At 38.3% G+C, this 14219-nt stretch overlaps 1 protein-coding gene across 1 annotated transcript in view; it reads left to right on the top strand.

The window, feature by feature from the left end:
• The window catches only part of PHEX (phosphate regulating endopeptidase X-linked), a gene marked incomplete at both ends in the record, with an annotated part of 91370 nt that extends 78037 nt beyond the window's left edge, over positions 1 to 13333 (top strand). Inside the window, 6 exons of the mRNA XM_080613897.1 lie at positions 2627 to 2694; positions 4469 to 4599; positions 7637 to 7702; positions 7815 to 7919; positions 9584 to 9660; positions 13231 to 13333. Of these exons, the coding sequence (XP_080470023.1) occupies positions 2627 to 2694; positions 4469 to 4599; positions 7637 to 7702; positions 7815 to 7919; positions 9584 to 9660; positions 13231 to 13333 (550 nt within the window). The remainder of the gene's footprint in view (positions 1 to 2626; positions 2695 to 4468; positions 4600 to 7636; positions 7703 to 7814; positions 7920 to 9583; positions 9661 to 13230) is intronic.
• Positions 13334 to 14219: the final 886 nt, after the last annotated feature.

Here is a 14219-nt window from a genome sequence, read left to right as displayed (position 1 = left end):
ATTTATTATGAGTTTATTGTTCATTTTCTGCTAATATCTAAGATTAACAATGGCCTTTCATCTGTGCCTGTTGAGGTGCATGAGAATATCTCCATGTGCATAAGTGATTGACTGAGCAGGCCCATGCGCTACTATAGCCAAAGAAGAATAATTATAGGTCACATGTATTTAATTTTGAAAAATCACTGCTTTTATGCAGTTCAATATCTTTTAATTTCAGGGCAGGATATGATCATGAAAAGTTTCTGACAGCAGTTTCTGAAAGTTATTTTGCAGTTATATAAAGTCAGCTAATGGTGAAACATATCCTTAATAAATCTTACTTTAAAAAAAATCAAAATTTTTTAACATTTTGGGTCTGCCATCTTCCAATCTGGATGTGTCCTTGTAAACAGGATATTTGGCAATATATGTAGAAAGACACATCAGTTTAGGAACAAATGAATTTGCATTCAAAGAGAATTCTTATGAGCCAGGTGACTTTCTAAGTGGTAATTGGGGGTTGAAGAAAGTCCTTTCTTGTTAAGGTGAACTTATTTTCTGCTGTACATATTGCAGACCTGTTTCTAGCCTTGCTTTCTGAAGAGATTTCTCTGTACCCTGACCTTCTGCGATAGAGATAAAATTGTGGTTCTTTCAAAGAATTATACTTTGTTCATTTCTCTTCTTTAAAGGTTACCTTGGCTTAAATTGGTTTTGCTTGAGTACGTATCAAAATGAAATTTACTAAACAAATGTAGCTGTTTTGTATCAGACAACAAATTGCTTTTTGTCCTTGAAATATTCTGGATCTGTTTTCTGTCTGCTTAAAAGAAACAGTACATGGCACTAGAACAGAAAAATCATCAGAAAGTCATCAGCACTTGCTGGAAAACCAATTTAGCAAATATTTAACACTTAGTGGCATTTTAGTGTCCAGTTCCAGCATAATCACTCTAAAACAATTGTATCTATTCACATAAAGGGAAGCTAAGTTATCACTTCACGTCTCAGTACATGAAACAAAATATCGTTCAAATTCATAGTTAGGAGTCTTCTTTGTCAGACATATTGAAATAGACTTCAAACTACCTGAGTAGTCCTCTTGAGCTTCCCCAGACCCAGAAAGTTCACCTTTAATATGGTACCTGTCAGGCTGCACATAATCCCACCCTTCTCTGTCCAGCTGTGCCCCAGAAGTGAAGAGCACAAACAGATCTGGGAGCATTTCTAGCAAAACTGTTGCTGGACAAAATGCAACAGGGGTTCACGGAAGAAAAGACCAGAATTCATCCCAAACTTCACCCTATCTTTTGGAGCCGGGGAGAACCCTAAGAGTGCCTGGGCACTAGCCTGTATTTTTGTCGTTGCCGCTTGTGATGACGGGGTAGCCTAGAGGAAAAATGAAATATATTTTTTATTAGGGCTTGTTGGTTCTTCTTGACCTTTTAATGTGTTTTGTGCCATTCTTTTTATACTTCTCCAGCTGCAAAAGATCCTGTATAATGACTTCAGATATGGAAAACAAGCCTTAAATAGTACATTTAGTATGGGTAATTATTACTCTGTGCTACACAAGAATACAAATTTATCACACAAAAGGATGATCTTTCCTGAAATGTATAATTTTAGTAAAGGTTTGCAATAGTACTTGGGGGAAAAAAAACAGCAGGAAAGACTTTATCACATGCAAATTACTTTTCAGGAAAGAAAAATAAAAAGTGAAGAATTGTCAAGGGAGAAGGGGGAATTAAGTGATATAATACTTTTTAGGCATGACTTAGATGAGTAATTAGCACGCTATGGATCATTAGGTCCAGTAATAACATGTTACTTCAAAACCCTCTGCCTTTCTCCTATTTCTATACAATGTGTTAGAAATACTATAAGCTACTTTGAAGTATGGCATCTTAATAGCTGAAATAAATAAAATCACAAAGAACAACATAACATATGAAAGGTGCATTTAGTAGATCACTTCACCCCATGGTATCCACTGCATTTATATAAAAAAAGGCCTGAACCTTTGTCTCTTTCATCCCTATTTCTCCCAGGTGTATGTTTATTTAGATATAACAAGAAAAATATAATTAATTGTCAATCAGGAATACAAAATATGTCTTTCTATTCTGTTTCACCAGTGCATTAGACCTGGCTATAGATCATGTCTTATTCCTGGGCAGGTGCAAGGAGATTGCCTGAACTCTCATTTTAAGACTGAAGGGACATCTGTTTAATGCCTTACAAACTAGAGCCAGTCATTTCAAGTCTGTTTGTTGCAGCCTTTGATTTATTCTTTTTTCATGATGATATTAAGAGAATAATTTCACCTGTAACTTTGTCCCATTCTTAGTTAGAATACACACAATGCTGTAAGCTGAAGGATACATTTTGGAGCTCATGTGATGCTAATAAGGGTATTATTTAGAAGAATTTTTTTAAAGTTTGATATTAAAGGTTGCTTTCAAAGAAGTATGAGTTTAACATTCCGACTTTCAACAACTTTAAGACAAAATTGTGTTGGTATGATTTTTAGACCCATTCCCCTCCTCCAGTTTAAATAAATAGTAATCTTTGCTGAGATCTCTGTCCTTTAACATTTATGAGTGTGGACACTTTCTGAGGAAACTACTTCTTTGTGTTACAGGTCATTAAGCTACGGTGCCATAGGAGTAATTGTTGGCCATGAGTTCACTCATGGATTTGATAGCAACGGTGAGTATTTTTTTTTTTTTTTGTTAACAGTGCTGAATTGTGTCAAAAAAAAAAAATAAATAATAAAATTATAAAGTTGTATCTTTAAATTTATTTACAATCTTGCTTGTCTGAATGGAGTTTTTTTGGTAAGTTGTGCCACAAGTTTGATGCTTATCTAGGATGGAAACTAAGATTCAGAAAGTCCTGGCTGGGGAGAGTGGGAAGGGTAAAGGGATAACTTCTGTTTGATGAAAATGACTGCCAAGAAAATTTTTCATTTAAGTTTTGACTGTTTCCAAGAGACGATTATGTACCAATATTAAAATACAACACTGGAACAAAAGTGGAACAGAAAACCTATTGCAAAATTATATATATATAAAATTGAGAAAAAAGAAATGGTCTGAAAATGTCAGATCAACTGCCCTGAAAAACTGGGTGGAGCAGGGCATTACCACCATCTAACTTTGGCTATCACAATAAAGTTCTTTTTAAAATCAGGCTCCTGAGAGCGAAGGTGGGGAGGAGAGATAGAAGCACAAACCTCCTCCTCCTCCAGGGAGCAATTCGGAGTGGCTGACATTCCACTGTGACTCATTGTCAAGAGAAACCTCTTTCCACTGAAAACATAGGGAGTTTAAGGAAAAGCAGGCTTCTGCCTCACTGCCTAACTAGTGAGCTGGGTTGCTTATGTTTCATCACATTGAAGACCTTTTAAACAATAAAAGGGAAAATCTGTATCCTGTTGGCACTGCTATGCAACATTTTGTGTCACCAAACACTCCAGAATGGAGAAATGCTTCTTCCAAACTCCTGTCTCATTTGTAGATTATCAAATCTCCATCGTGTCTCCAGCCTGTCAGAAAGGAGCATAAGATTTGACTCCCTAAGCAGACTACTACATCTTGCCCAGGCTCTTACCTTCCAAATATAGAAATAAAATACATCTCTAAGGATTTTGTCATCTTGAACAAGAGAACTTATAGGGAAAAATTAAAGAAATAAAAAACTGAAAGAAAACATCTTCAGTACTTGGTATCATGTCTATTGTTTCTCCCTACCTCCCTTTCCTGCAGTTGTAACGAAGACTCAAATCACAGAGCAAGTCTGTGTCCACATGGACAGCTAAACCTGCTCTCAAAAAGAAGGCCTAACATATTTTGTGTCTCGTGTCTGACTGGCTGGAGACATGATGGAGATTACTCCCCTACAAATGAGATAGAGCAGAGACCTGAGTCCCCATTTTCCATGAGCCATTGCTGTAACCATCAGCCTAGAGAATTGGATGTATGTAGTCTCCTTGCTTCCGTGAACAGGATTCAAATGTTCTGGTTTTGCTCCAAGGCAAAAAAAATTGAAACTTCAGAAGTTTCCGTCAAATGGATTTTTTTGTTTCTGGTCAAGCGTATAATTAATTAAGAACAAATTAGTTATCATCAGGTTTGCAGAAACAGAGACATATGGGCTGAGGATGAAAAATACTCACAATTATACTTACAAGAAAGCTCATATGCCTCTTACACTATGTAATTATAAAACATAGAACTCATTAGTCATTGCTATTTTTTTCTTTCTAAACATGGAAATTATGACAATAAATAGAATGCCATCTTTTCACCACTGACTTGAGTGGGATCAAGATTTTGTACACTGGTCTTTTACATTTTGTACACACACTTGCATGAATACATTAACATCTAATTTCTGTACAGGTGATAGATTCCAAAACTGGAAAACTATGGGGTTTTCTCCTACAAAAACATTTGGTTTTGTTTATTTTATTTTTTTTAAGGTCGTAAATATGACAAAAATGGAAATTTAGACCCGTGGTGGACAACTGACTCTGAAGAAAAATTTAAAGAGAAAACCAAATGCATGATTAATCAGTACAGTAATTACTACTGGAAGAGAGCTGGCTTACATGTATGTAAAATACCAGTGATTGAAAGCAATGATGCACAAGGAGTTTGTTGTTTGTTTTTATTTTTTTCTTTTTTTGTTTTGGGTTTTTTTGTGGGGCTTTTTTTTTTGTTTCTGTTATAAATCTCAGTATATTGGGATATTAGTCTACCAACTTCATTTCTCACAACAAATCATTTTTTGAAATGAATAATTGTGATAAAAATTGTCTGTCAGATTTGATTAGTCCAGCCAAATACCACTACCCACACCTTGGTGACATGGGTTAAACCACTTCTCCACATCACATCATTTTGAAATCAGAAGAGGAGGATGAAGCCACTCAGCAGGGCTGGTCTAATTACTGTGAGCATGTTAAATGTCTTCTGCAGATGAGGTCTGTTAATGAAAACTGAGCAGTCACTGTTTTTAAAAAGATGAACATAATATCATGTTTTATAGATTGCTTTAGCAATTCCACCTGTTATTTATTACAGCTATAAAATGGATGCATAAACTCTACTTTATTTCAGATTCAACTCTTGATATTTCTTCCATGTGTGCATGCAGACCCAATTTCTATCTCAAATGAAAGAGTATGAGAGCAGTAGCTCATAGAAAAAGATTGAGAAAGAAGTTGCAAAGGAATGGTTTCTGTTTCATTGTCTATTAGAGCTATGGGCTTCCCTGAAAATGTGCACATTATAGAAGTGTCTAAGACAAAGTTAAACCAGGTTAAATCCCTGACCTCAAGAAATTAATAGCTAAAATTCCAGTTCCCAGCTGGGACATGATTTTAATCTTAATTCTCAGGAAAAAGCACATACCCCACCACCTACTTAATTCTACCACCTCTACTTACATTTTAGAATCAGAAATATAATTATGTCTTTGTCTTTTAAGAATAGAGAGGTCACACTGAATGCTTAGCCTTAATTTTAACACTTTCCTTAGGCTGTTTGTATGAGTCTCAACAATAACAAAGCCATATTGTAGCTCAATCTAAAGTCCAACAACTCAGTCTCGAAGTACTTCATATAAGCTAATTTACAACTAAAAATTCCCAGGCTCATTCCTGAATGTCTGCAGGACAAAACCAGTTAATATAAAAACTCCATTTAAAGAAGGTAACTAAAACCTTTCCCAAGGGCTCCTGCTGTTGGCTTGGCCATCCTGTTTACCTTCTATAGTGTTTCTTGAGATGGGGTAGATCTGAATTTCCCTTCCAGTATAGCTACTGCCTTTGAACTCTGTGAATGGGCTTACTAGAGAGATCCTGTTATCCACAGCTTTATCATCTGCAAGGCTTTTTCCTCCTATTTCCATGGGATATATTAAAATACATTTTAGATGATAGAAGAATAATCTTCATATTTTCTGCCATATTTTATAGCTTCTGTATAAAGAGCTACGCACGGAAAGAGCTTTTTTATTATTTTTTTTGTCTGCCATTTACATCAATTTTCTACAGGTATTTTACCCCTGTACGAATATTTTTCATGGATCAAGAAACCTATTTACTTTTCTTCTTTCTCACTGAGTTGCAATAAAAATGTCTCCAGAAAAGAAGTATAATGAAAGAAAAAGTGGATACAGAAATAGCTTCAGAGTGCAATAATCACATAAAGTCATCTGATCAAATAAAGGGCTTATCGTGGTTCCTGAGCCCTGTCATGAACTGACTGTACAGGGTAGTCTCAGATACCTGACCCAGAGCTGCCTGAGATGAGCAGAAAGACTTCTTCCACTTGTTAAAATGACCTATGGCTCAAGTGCCACTGCTAGGTTACTCTCATGTTATGCTCTAGATCAGTCTACTTCACAAGCCCACTGTGGGAAAAAATGTGTAAGTAGGTAGGCCAGAAAAAAGGCAGCTGATGTGTGTGCGTATTCCCTGCTGTCCCAGCCCTTTTTATCCTAAAGCCTCTCTCCCACCTCCATCTCCAGCCTCCTGAGGGGAGAGAGAGCTGATAGGAAAGGGTTGCACTTTCCTCTGCTGCTCCCATATCTCCTTTATTATACCCTTGAGGAAGATGCCTTGAGTCCAGTCTGGGTGCTTATCTGCACTGACTGGTGGGGTTGTGCACGTGTACTTGGGTGTACCCTAGGTCCTTTTACTTCTTCTTCCCATTTTCCCCTTTTACTGTCCTGAAATGAAGGTGAGTACTGATGCCAATGCCTCCTATACTCATCCCTGCAGCATGGGAGACCCTGTCGTCAGAGGATCTGCAGGCCAGCATTGACCTTCAGAGCTCTGCTCAAAACTCTGCTCAATTACTGTGCTTATTTGAGGCACAGTAGAGAATAAAACTGCTTACAAATACAGTTTAGTAACACTAAGACTTTAATGGGCCAGGTGATCAGAGATAATGCTGCACTTGCAGAAATGAGGATTTCTTCATAATGATACTGCACTTCGTAATACCAGGAGACTAGCTTTTTCACAAAGTTTAGATAGCTCTGCTTCTCACAGTATATTCTTGTTGCTATTGCTCTTGCTTTTGGAATTAATACTGGGGAAAATCTCCTTTGCAGCTATTTTTAGAGCACTGAATCAATTTCAGTTCTGTCTCAGACAGTTATTTTTAATTACTCTGGTTTATGTTATGGCTTAAAGGTTATTTTAGCATGCCAGTAGTTTTATATAATATATTTAGTTTTAAAATCCCATAAAGAGTTATGTAGAGAAACAAATATAACCTTTTAGGTAAAAGTTTAAGGAAGGGGCTAGTGGATCTCATGAGTAACCAGATAAAAACAGTCTTCAGGGGAAAATTACTGGTGCTCAGATCAAAGATCAAGGACCGGATTCTTGAGTGTATTTTATCTATTACATTTTTGTGCTACAGACATCTAGGACCAGAGCCAGGATAACTCATCACAGAAAATTGTTTACTGACAGTTTTCACATTGAAACCCAGTTTTCTTAACCAGAGATATGGTGGTTGAAATTGGCTCAGCTCGTTCTTGCCTTGTTTTATTTTTTCCCCTGCTTCTTGAAGTTGATCAAGGAGGAAGTTCAGAAATGGGTCAAATGACTGATGTCCTTTCACTCTGCCAGGTGAAAGGCAAGAGGACTTTGGCAGAAAACATTGCAGATAATGGAGGTTTGCGAGAGGCTTTCAGGGTAAGTACATGAAAAATATCTGAAATAGTATTATTTAAAAAAAAAAAAAAAAAGGAAAAAGCTGTTTAGGCTCCATGCTGCTGAAAGGCACTTAGTATCTCTTTCTTATCAGGCATACAGGAGATGGATTACAGAAAAGAGGGGAGGAGAAGAAGAGCCTTTACTGCCAGGCCTTGAGTTCACACACAACCAGCTTTTCTTTCTGAGTTATGCCCATGTGAGTAGTACAAATGTGTTTCAAATCCCCATCTATTAACCTGCACAGCTGGCAGTGCAGAGATGAAACTGCTTTGTTTCAATAATCTACACCAGCCAAATCGAGACTTTTCAGGGTATAAGCAGAGACTTGTTCTTCCAGGACTATTATTTCTTTTATCTTGTTTTGTCTTTGTCCTCTTCTATCTGTGGTGCCAGAACTGCTGAAATTATTCTTGGTTTTGCTTAGTGTTGTCAGAGCAGCTTTCTTTCCTCTTGCTGCTTTCCTCCATTACAAGAGTCTTTTTGCATGTATTGACTCCTTAGACTCTTCCCATTTTAGCCTCCCAGATTTCTGGTGCTTGCAACATGCAGCATTTTCTGACTGCTTCCACTACAGACTGCAAAACTTTGATAAATGATGTGATTTCTTTTTAAAGACAAACATGTAGAACAAAGGAGAGAATCAGAAATCATTTACTTGATTAAGAGTCGGGACAAACTCCCTATATAAGAAGTAAAAGTTGTGCTATAAAACTGCCCACCAGTTGAAGAAATTAATCATGAAAACTGAAGAAGCATGACCTAATGCAAACAGTGCAGCCAACTCCAGCTGAAAAATCATCTCTCTGCTGAGAGTCAGTGTGGCACTGTACGTGTCTGTGGCCATTTCAGTTTAACAATATTGACCAATTGAAAGACTCCATTTAGGTCCTTTAGGCTGAGTTGACTTTCACACTGTGTCAGTTTTTCTCCAAGAAAACTTTGAAGCCATATGGAAGATCTGGGGGGTCTCACAGGACCGCTGCAGGAATCATATGTTCAGCGGACCCTCTGATGGGAAGCACATGCACAGTGAGAGCAGTGTGTGCCAGTTACCCTTGAGCTCAGCTTATTTCCACAGAGCTCAAGTCACCCAACAGATTCATTCAAACTGCCAGGGCTGTCTTCAGCTAGGCAAAATTGTACCGAAGTCTACATATCTTGTGGGCAGTCTGGCTTAAGGGATGTTGTCAATAAGAAACGTTCAACACAGAGCTTAGTTAAGGTGGGGGCTGGTTAAATGGGATTTTTTCATGTCATGGATACAGCATAAGAGGAATTATTCAGATGTGCAAATATTCTCTCTAGCCTGTTTTATGGTCAGTTACAATTGGGTCAAGTATTATATCAGGAATAGTAAATTGGAGACCACTGATATAAACTTGAAAAATGTGTAATTTCCAAAGAACTGACATTCCAACATGGAATAAATACATCAGGTAACATAGCTGCAATTCTAGACATGATAAGCACCATTATGTGTAACAGCTTTGAGACTAAGAAGGAGGCTTGGTAATTATTAAGGCATAAGGTGCTGCAGCACAAGCTGAAAAACAAGCTACCGTTGAAGAGAAATTCAGGAAAAGAACTAGTAAAGTGGCTGTGAGTCAATGATGGGAATGAGTGGGTGAAGAATAACAGTGGATGAAGACTGGATCCATTGCAGGATTTGAAACCCAAGAGAATATGCCAACAGAAACCTGCAAGTTAGCAAAGGTAAAACAAAACACAAGTTTGTGGTGGTTTTCTATTTTGTGCATTCTGTAAGTAATAGGCATCTTAAAAACAGTGGCTTTACATTCTGCTTTACTTATGAAGTCATCCCAGATAACATGCCTATTCCTGCTTTTTGTCTTTCATTAGGTAAGATGCAACTCCTTTAGACCAGAATCTGCAAGAGAGCAAATATATGTTGGAGCTCACAGCCCTCCTGAGTTCAGGTAAGTGCAAATAATGTATTTACGCAGTGTACATATAGATCCTGTCACTGCAGCACAAAGTGCAGAAATTTAGCGTGTTAAAGAGAGGTTTAAGAGCAAACACAAAATTGGCGTGTGTTCTTGGCCTAGATTGAAATGGAACTGTTTTTATTAGGTTATCTAGTGCTATTACAATTGCTCTTCTGTAAAAATGAAGGGCTTGCATGTACCTTCAAAAGCAGTTGAATCAGAACACACACTGATCCCTGTGATGTTCCGTAATCATGGCCTGAGTATCTAAAATGTCTCATCTTTATTTTTTTCCCCTGTGCAATTCTAGTTGTATATATTAAGAGGGTCTTTGATTTAATTTTCCTGAATTAATTAAAAGCTTTAAAATTATTACCTTGAATTATATTGATAATGCAAGAAAAACATGCCCTGTAAATTCAGTTCAAGATTAAACTCTTCAGCTGGCCTTCAATATACACTTTGCTTGAAGGAGCTGTGGTAGTCCTGCCATAACAAAGTGTCTGTCTTTGCCCAAAAGTCCTCCCACAGGCTCCCCAGCCACAGATATCCATGAAACCCAAGAAGGAGAGGCTGGGAAAGAGGGAAGGTTTAAAGACTACATAAGAATTAGGAAGCCAATGTTTATATCTCTGCTTCTCCACACAGTTTGTGTGACCAAGAGCTATTTGTTTCTGTTGAGTTTCTTATTAGTTACATTTACTTAATTGTGTGTTCATCCTCAGTTGAGTGCTACATTACCACTGTATTTGAAGGAAGGATGTTAACTCCCAAGCTGATTCATAGTGGAGGTATCTCTAATACACTGGACTAGTTGCCTTCTGGAAATTCCTGCTGCTTTCTGTTGACTAAAGAGGGAGCTGAGATTCCACCTTCTCCATGGGTTAATTTAGGTGATATAAGCACTCTTTTGCCTCAGCTCTCTCTTGGTAAACTAGAAATAGCAACAGTGCCTTCACAGGGGGGCTGTGGAGTTGCTTCACAGGTACTCTGAAATATTCCCTAGACACAGCCATATCAAAGCTGAAGATATAAAATTGGCATGCATAACATGCCTTAGGCTACTTATAACCAGAATGGGTTAAGAAATAATGAAACTGGAAACATGAGAACACAAATTTAATATAAACTAACACTGCAGATGTGTATGCTCAGTCTTGGCAGACTTGTAAACTCTGCATTGAAGCCTGCACTGCTGTACCTTTGCAATACCTTTGCAATATCTGTAGCGAGGGTAAATGTAGTGCAGTGTGCAAATGTGCATGCCTTCTAACAATTGAAAATACACCATGACAATGAGGACAGAAGTCTCAGGCTGATCTCGAGCCTACAGACTAGTATATTTTCAATGGTTCCTACCTTTGGTAAGACTTTGGTAAAATAACCGTCTCTTGCCTTTTAAAGTCCTCAGATCTATTTACCTATGCACATGATTATATATTCTGAATCATTATATAGCTACATTCCCATGAGATGGTGCAAATCCCAAAATATACAGGGAAGCCTGGGGAGAGAGCATTCATGGGGAAAACTTACGAAGGAATCAGGCTAAGAAAGAAAATTCCAGAGAAAATCAGATTAATTTGGGGTCTAGAAAATACAGACAAAACTTTTTCTTAGTTTTTTATATAAGATAGTACAGGCTTCTGTGTCAGACATGAAGAGAAACTGTGATGCTTGTCTGTTCTTGCAAATCGTATCAACTGGACTAACAAATCATATTATCTGTTTCCCTCAGCTTTATGTCCCAAGACCATTATGAGTGTCACAGCTGTACGGCTAGTTTCAACATTGACAGTTCCTGCTATCCAAAAAACCCAAAGAGTCCTTTTTAAAGTAATTATAAAAAGTAACTATAAAAGCTGTAAGAGATGAGCAACACATATCCTGAGCATAGGCCTGTGCATCTGAGCTAGTCACTCCAGGTTTTCACAGCCAAAAAAAGAACAGGCATTGTGGAAGTATATCAGTATCTGTCATCTTTCTGTAAGTAATAAGTTTATATTACTTAGACTCTGCAAGTACATGTTTCTTCTGACCACCAAGGGAGCTCAGGGTGACCCGTGCAGGGGAAGGTGTCTCTACTGTAGTTCAATGGGATGAAATCCAGACAACCCACTCTGACTCCACAGTTAATCTCTGACAGTATCAAACCATGGGTAGAAAAGTCATGTGCGTGGGCACATTATAATCTTTCTCTGACTATATTCTAATATTTTCAGTATTAACCTGTCTTCACTGTAGCTGAATGCCAGTTTCAGAGCAAAATCCCTGGCATGGCAGGCAGAACTCCCACCAACTTTAGCAGCAGTTCTACATGACCAACTCCCGCTGTTCCAGTCCCTGAATATCTATTTGCAATGTTGTTACAATAACACTGTATATCTTTTTTCTTTGTAATTTTACCTACAAAACTGATCTTTAGACATTTTTTGTGCCAGCTGGCTGCAAGTTTTCTTACTCACATAAAGTCTATCAATATAATAAGAATGTTTGCTACCATGCTGAGCTATGCTGAGAAGCTGATTGTCTGCAATGGAGAAAAATGCCTTCCCACTGCACAGCAAAGAAGGTGAAAAGACATACAATTAATGTCTCAGTCGATACTTCTTTGCTTTTAACTCAGAATGCTGTTTACTCTAACATATTTCAGGTTAGTAAATTCCAAGATTTTGAAAAGCATAGGAAAAATCAGCAAACACCACAATCCCAAACTAGCAATGGTAAATTAACACCTTCTGACAGCATCAAATAATACAGACATGAAAGCAGGAGCCAAGGATGACTGCATACAAAGAGCAAGCTCTTCCTCTATGCCTGAAAGTGCCAGTCTCGGGTGCAGACACATTGTCTAGCTTGCATGAGGCAGTGATGTGCTGCTCTTTCAGCAACACACCATCTGTGGTGCAAGCAATAGAGCTTTAGAGCTGGTCAGGGCAGAAGCCTCAGAAGATGTATTTCCAAAATGTCAGAGGAGTTGAGATGCTCACAAGGTAAGGCTGAGCTAGCCAACAAGAGAGGTTGTCTGCTCTCCTTTGCCCCCAGCTTCAGGCTGCAAAGTCCCAGGGAGCCAGCGTGTGTGTGTGTGTGTGTGTGTGCACAGGTGGACAGAGGATGTTGTTACAAGAACCTGGCTGGCATGAGCCAAATCAAACCACTTCTAGCACAGCCGTGATGTGTCTTTACACACTCTTGCTTGCTGGACTGCAGCATTTTGACAGGTACTGGAAGAAGGATTCTACCATGCAAGGCTACCGCTGATCTCCTACCTCTGCTGCCAAGGGTCAGATTGCTCTAAATGGCATATTACCCTCAAGGTGTAATTGTTTTGTCGAGTTTCTAGCAAAGTAAGATGCTTCTCAAAGCACTGAATGGAACAATATTATCTTCACATTAACTGGGAGTGCTTCTCCTGAACTTTTTGAGTTTATTTTTGGAAAAATTATATGGAAAGCCTGAAAAGTAAACCTGAAGTCAACACACTGAAACACACACTCACACGCCTGTGGTGTTTAACAGAAGACAACCTGCATGTCAACCACTTCCATCTTTTCTTTGCAGAGTTATCGGTGCCATGAGCAACTTTGAAGAGTTCCGTAAAGCTTTCAATTGCCCAACAAATACAACAATGAACCGAGGGGCAGAATCCTGCCGGCTGTGGTAGACGTCCATTCCAGGTCTTCTGTCAAGAGGAGTCTGCAATGTAATTGCTGCACCTGAGCTCAAACCCGCTGCTAGGGTTTTAGAATAACATTTTGCAACCTGGAGAGCTGTTACATCAAATGCATCACCCTTACCCATGCTCATTACCTGCATGGATCTAATCACTCTCTATTCAGAGCCTAGAAACACTCAAAATGGAAGAGGATAGGTTTTCTTTTTTATCCATAAAACTACTCCTGCTCATCTTCAGTTGCACTGCTGTTGATGGGTAACTGCTGTTATCAGTTCTAATTCCTGATTTATAGCTGGGCCAAAGGTAAATGCTAAAATCCAGTTTTAATCTATTGCTCTGCAGGGGTGCTATGCAGAATGTTCCCACACAAAATTTATTCTTTCTGGATGAAGGAATTCATGAGACCTGCTATAAAGCAGCTCTGATCTACCGTGTGATGCAGCATTTTCATAACTTAAACTGTCACTGCCCAGCATGCCATAAATGATGTTGCATGATGTAAAGACACACAAGACTTTATATAAATTAGGTTTAATATGTCAGATTAGTGCCTTAGGTTCTGGAACAGTTTCAAACTGAGAAAGCACCTCATGGTTTCCATCTGCTAGGACTAAACAGAAAGCATACTTGTCAGATCATAGCCTCTTCTAATTTTAGAACTGCTTATGGTAAAAATCAATGTATGGTGAAAATCAGAGGCTTGCAGAGGGAATTCCCAGCACCATGATACTTAGAAACATTACAGCACTTATTCCTATTTACAGCGTGGGCAGTTTTTTCCTAAGGGGTGATTTTTACCTTGTGCTGAAGGTAGCTTCACCTACATGCATTTTAAGCCTGAAATGCTATACCAGTTTTAATCTAGGAATTTCTT

Source organism: Psittacula echo (assembly GCF_963264785.1).
Source record: "Psittacula echo genome assembly, chromosome: 3".
Taxonomy (NCBI): Eukaryota; Metazoa; Chordata; class Aves; order Psittaciformes; family Psittacidae; genus Psittacula; species Psittacula echo.
The sequence above is the reverse complement of the archived record's forward strand: the minus strand, read 5'-3'. Positions and strand labels throughout refer to the sequence as shown.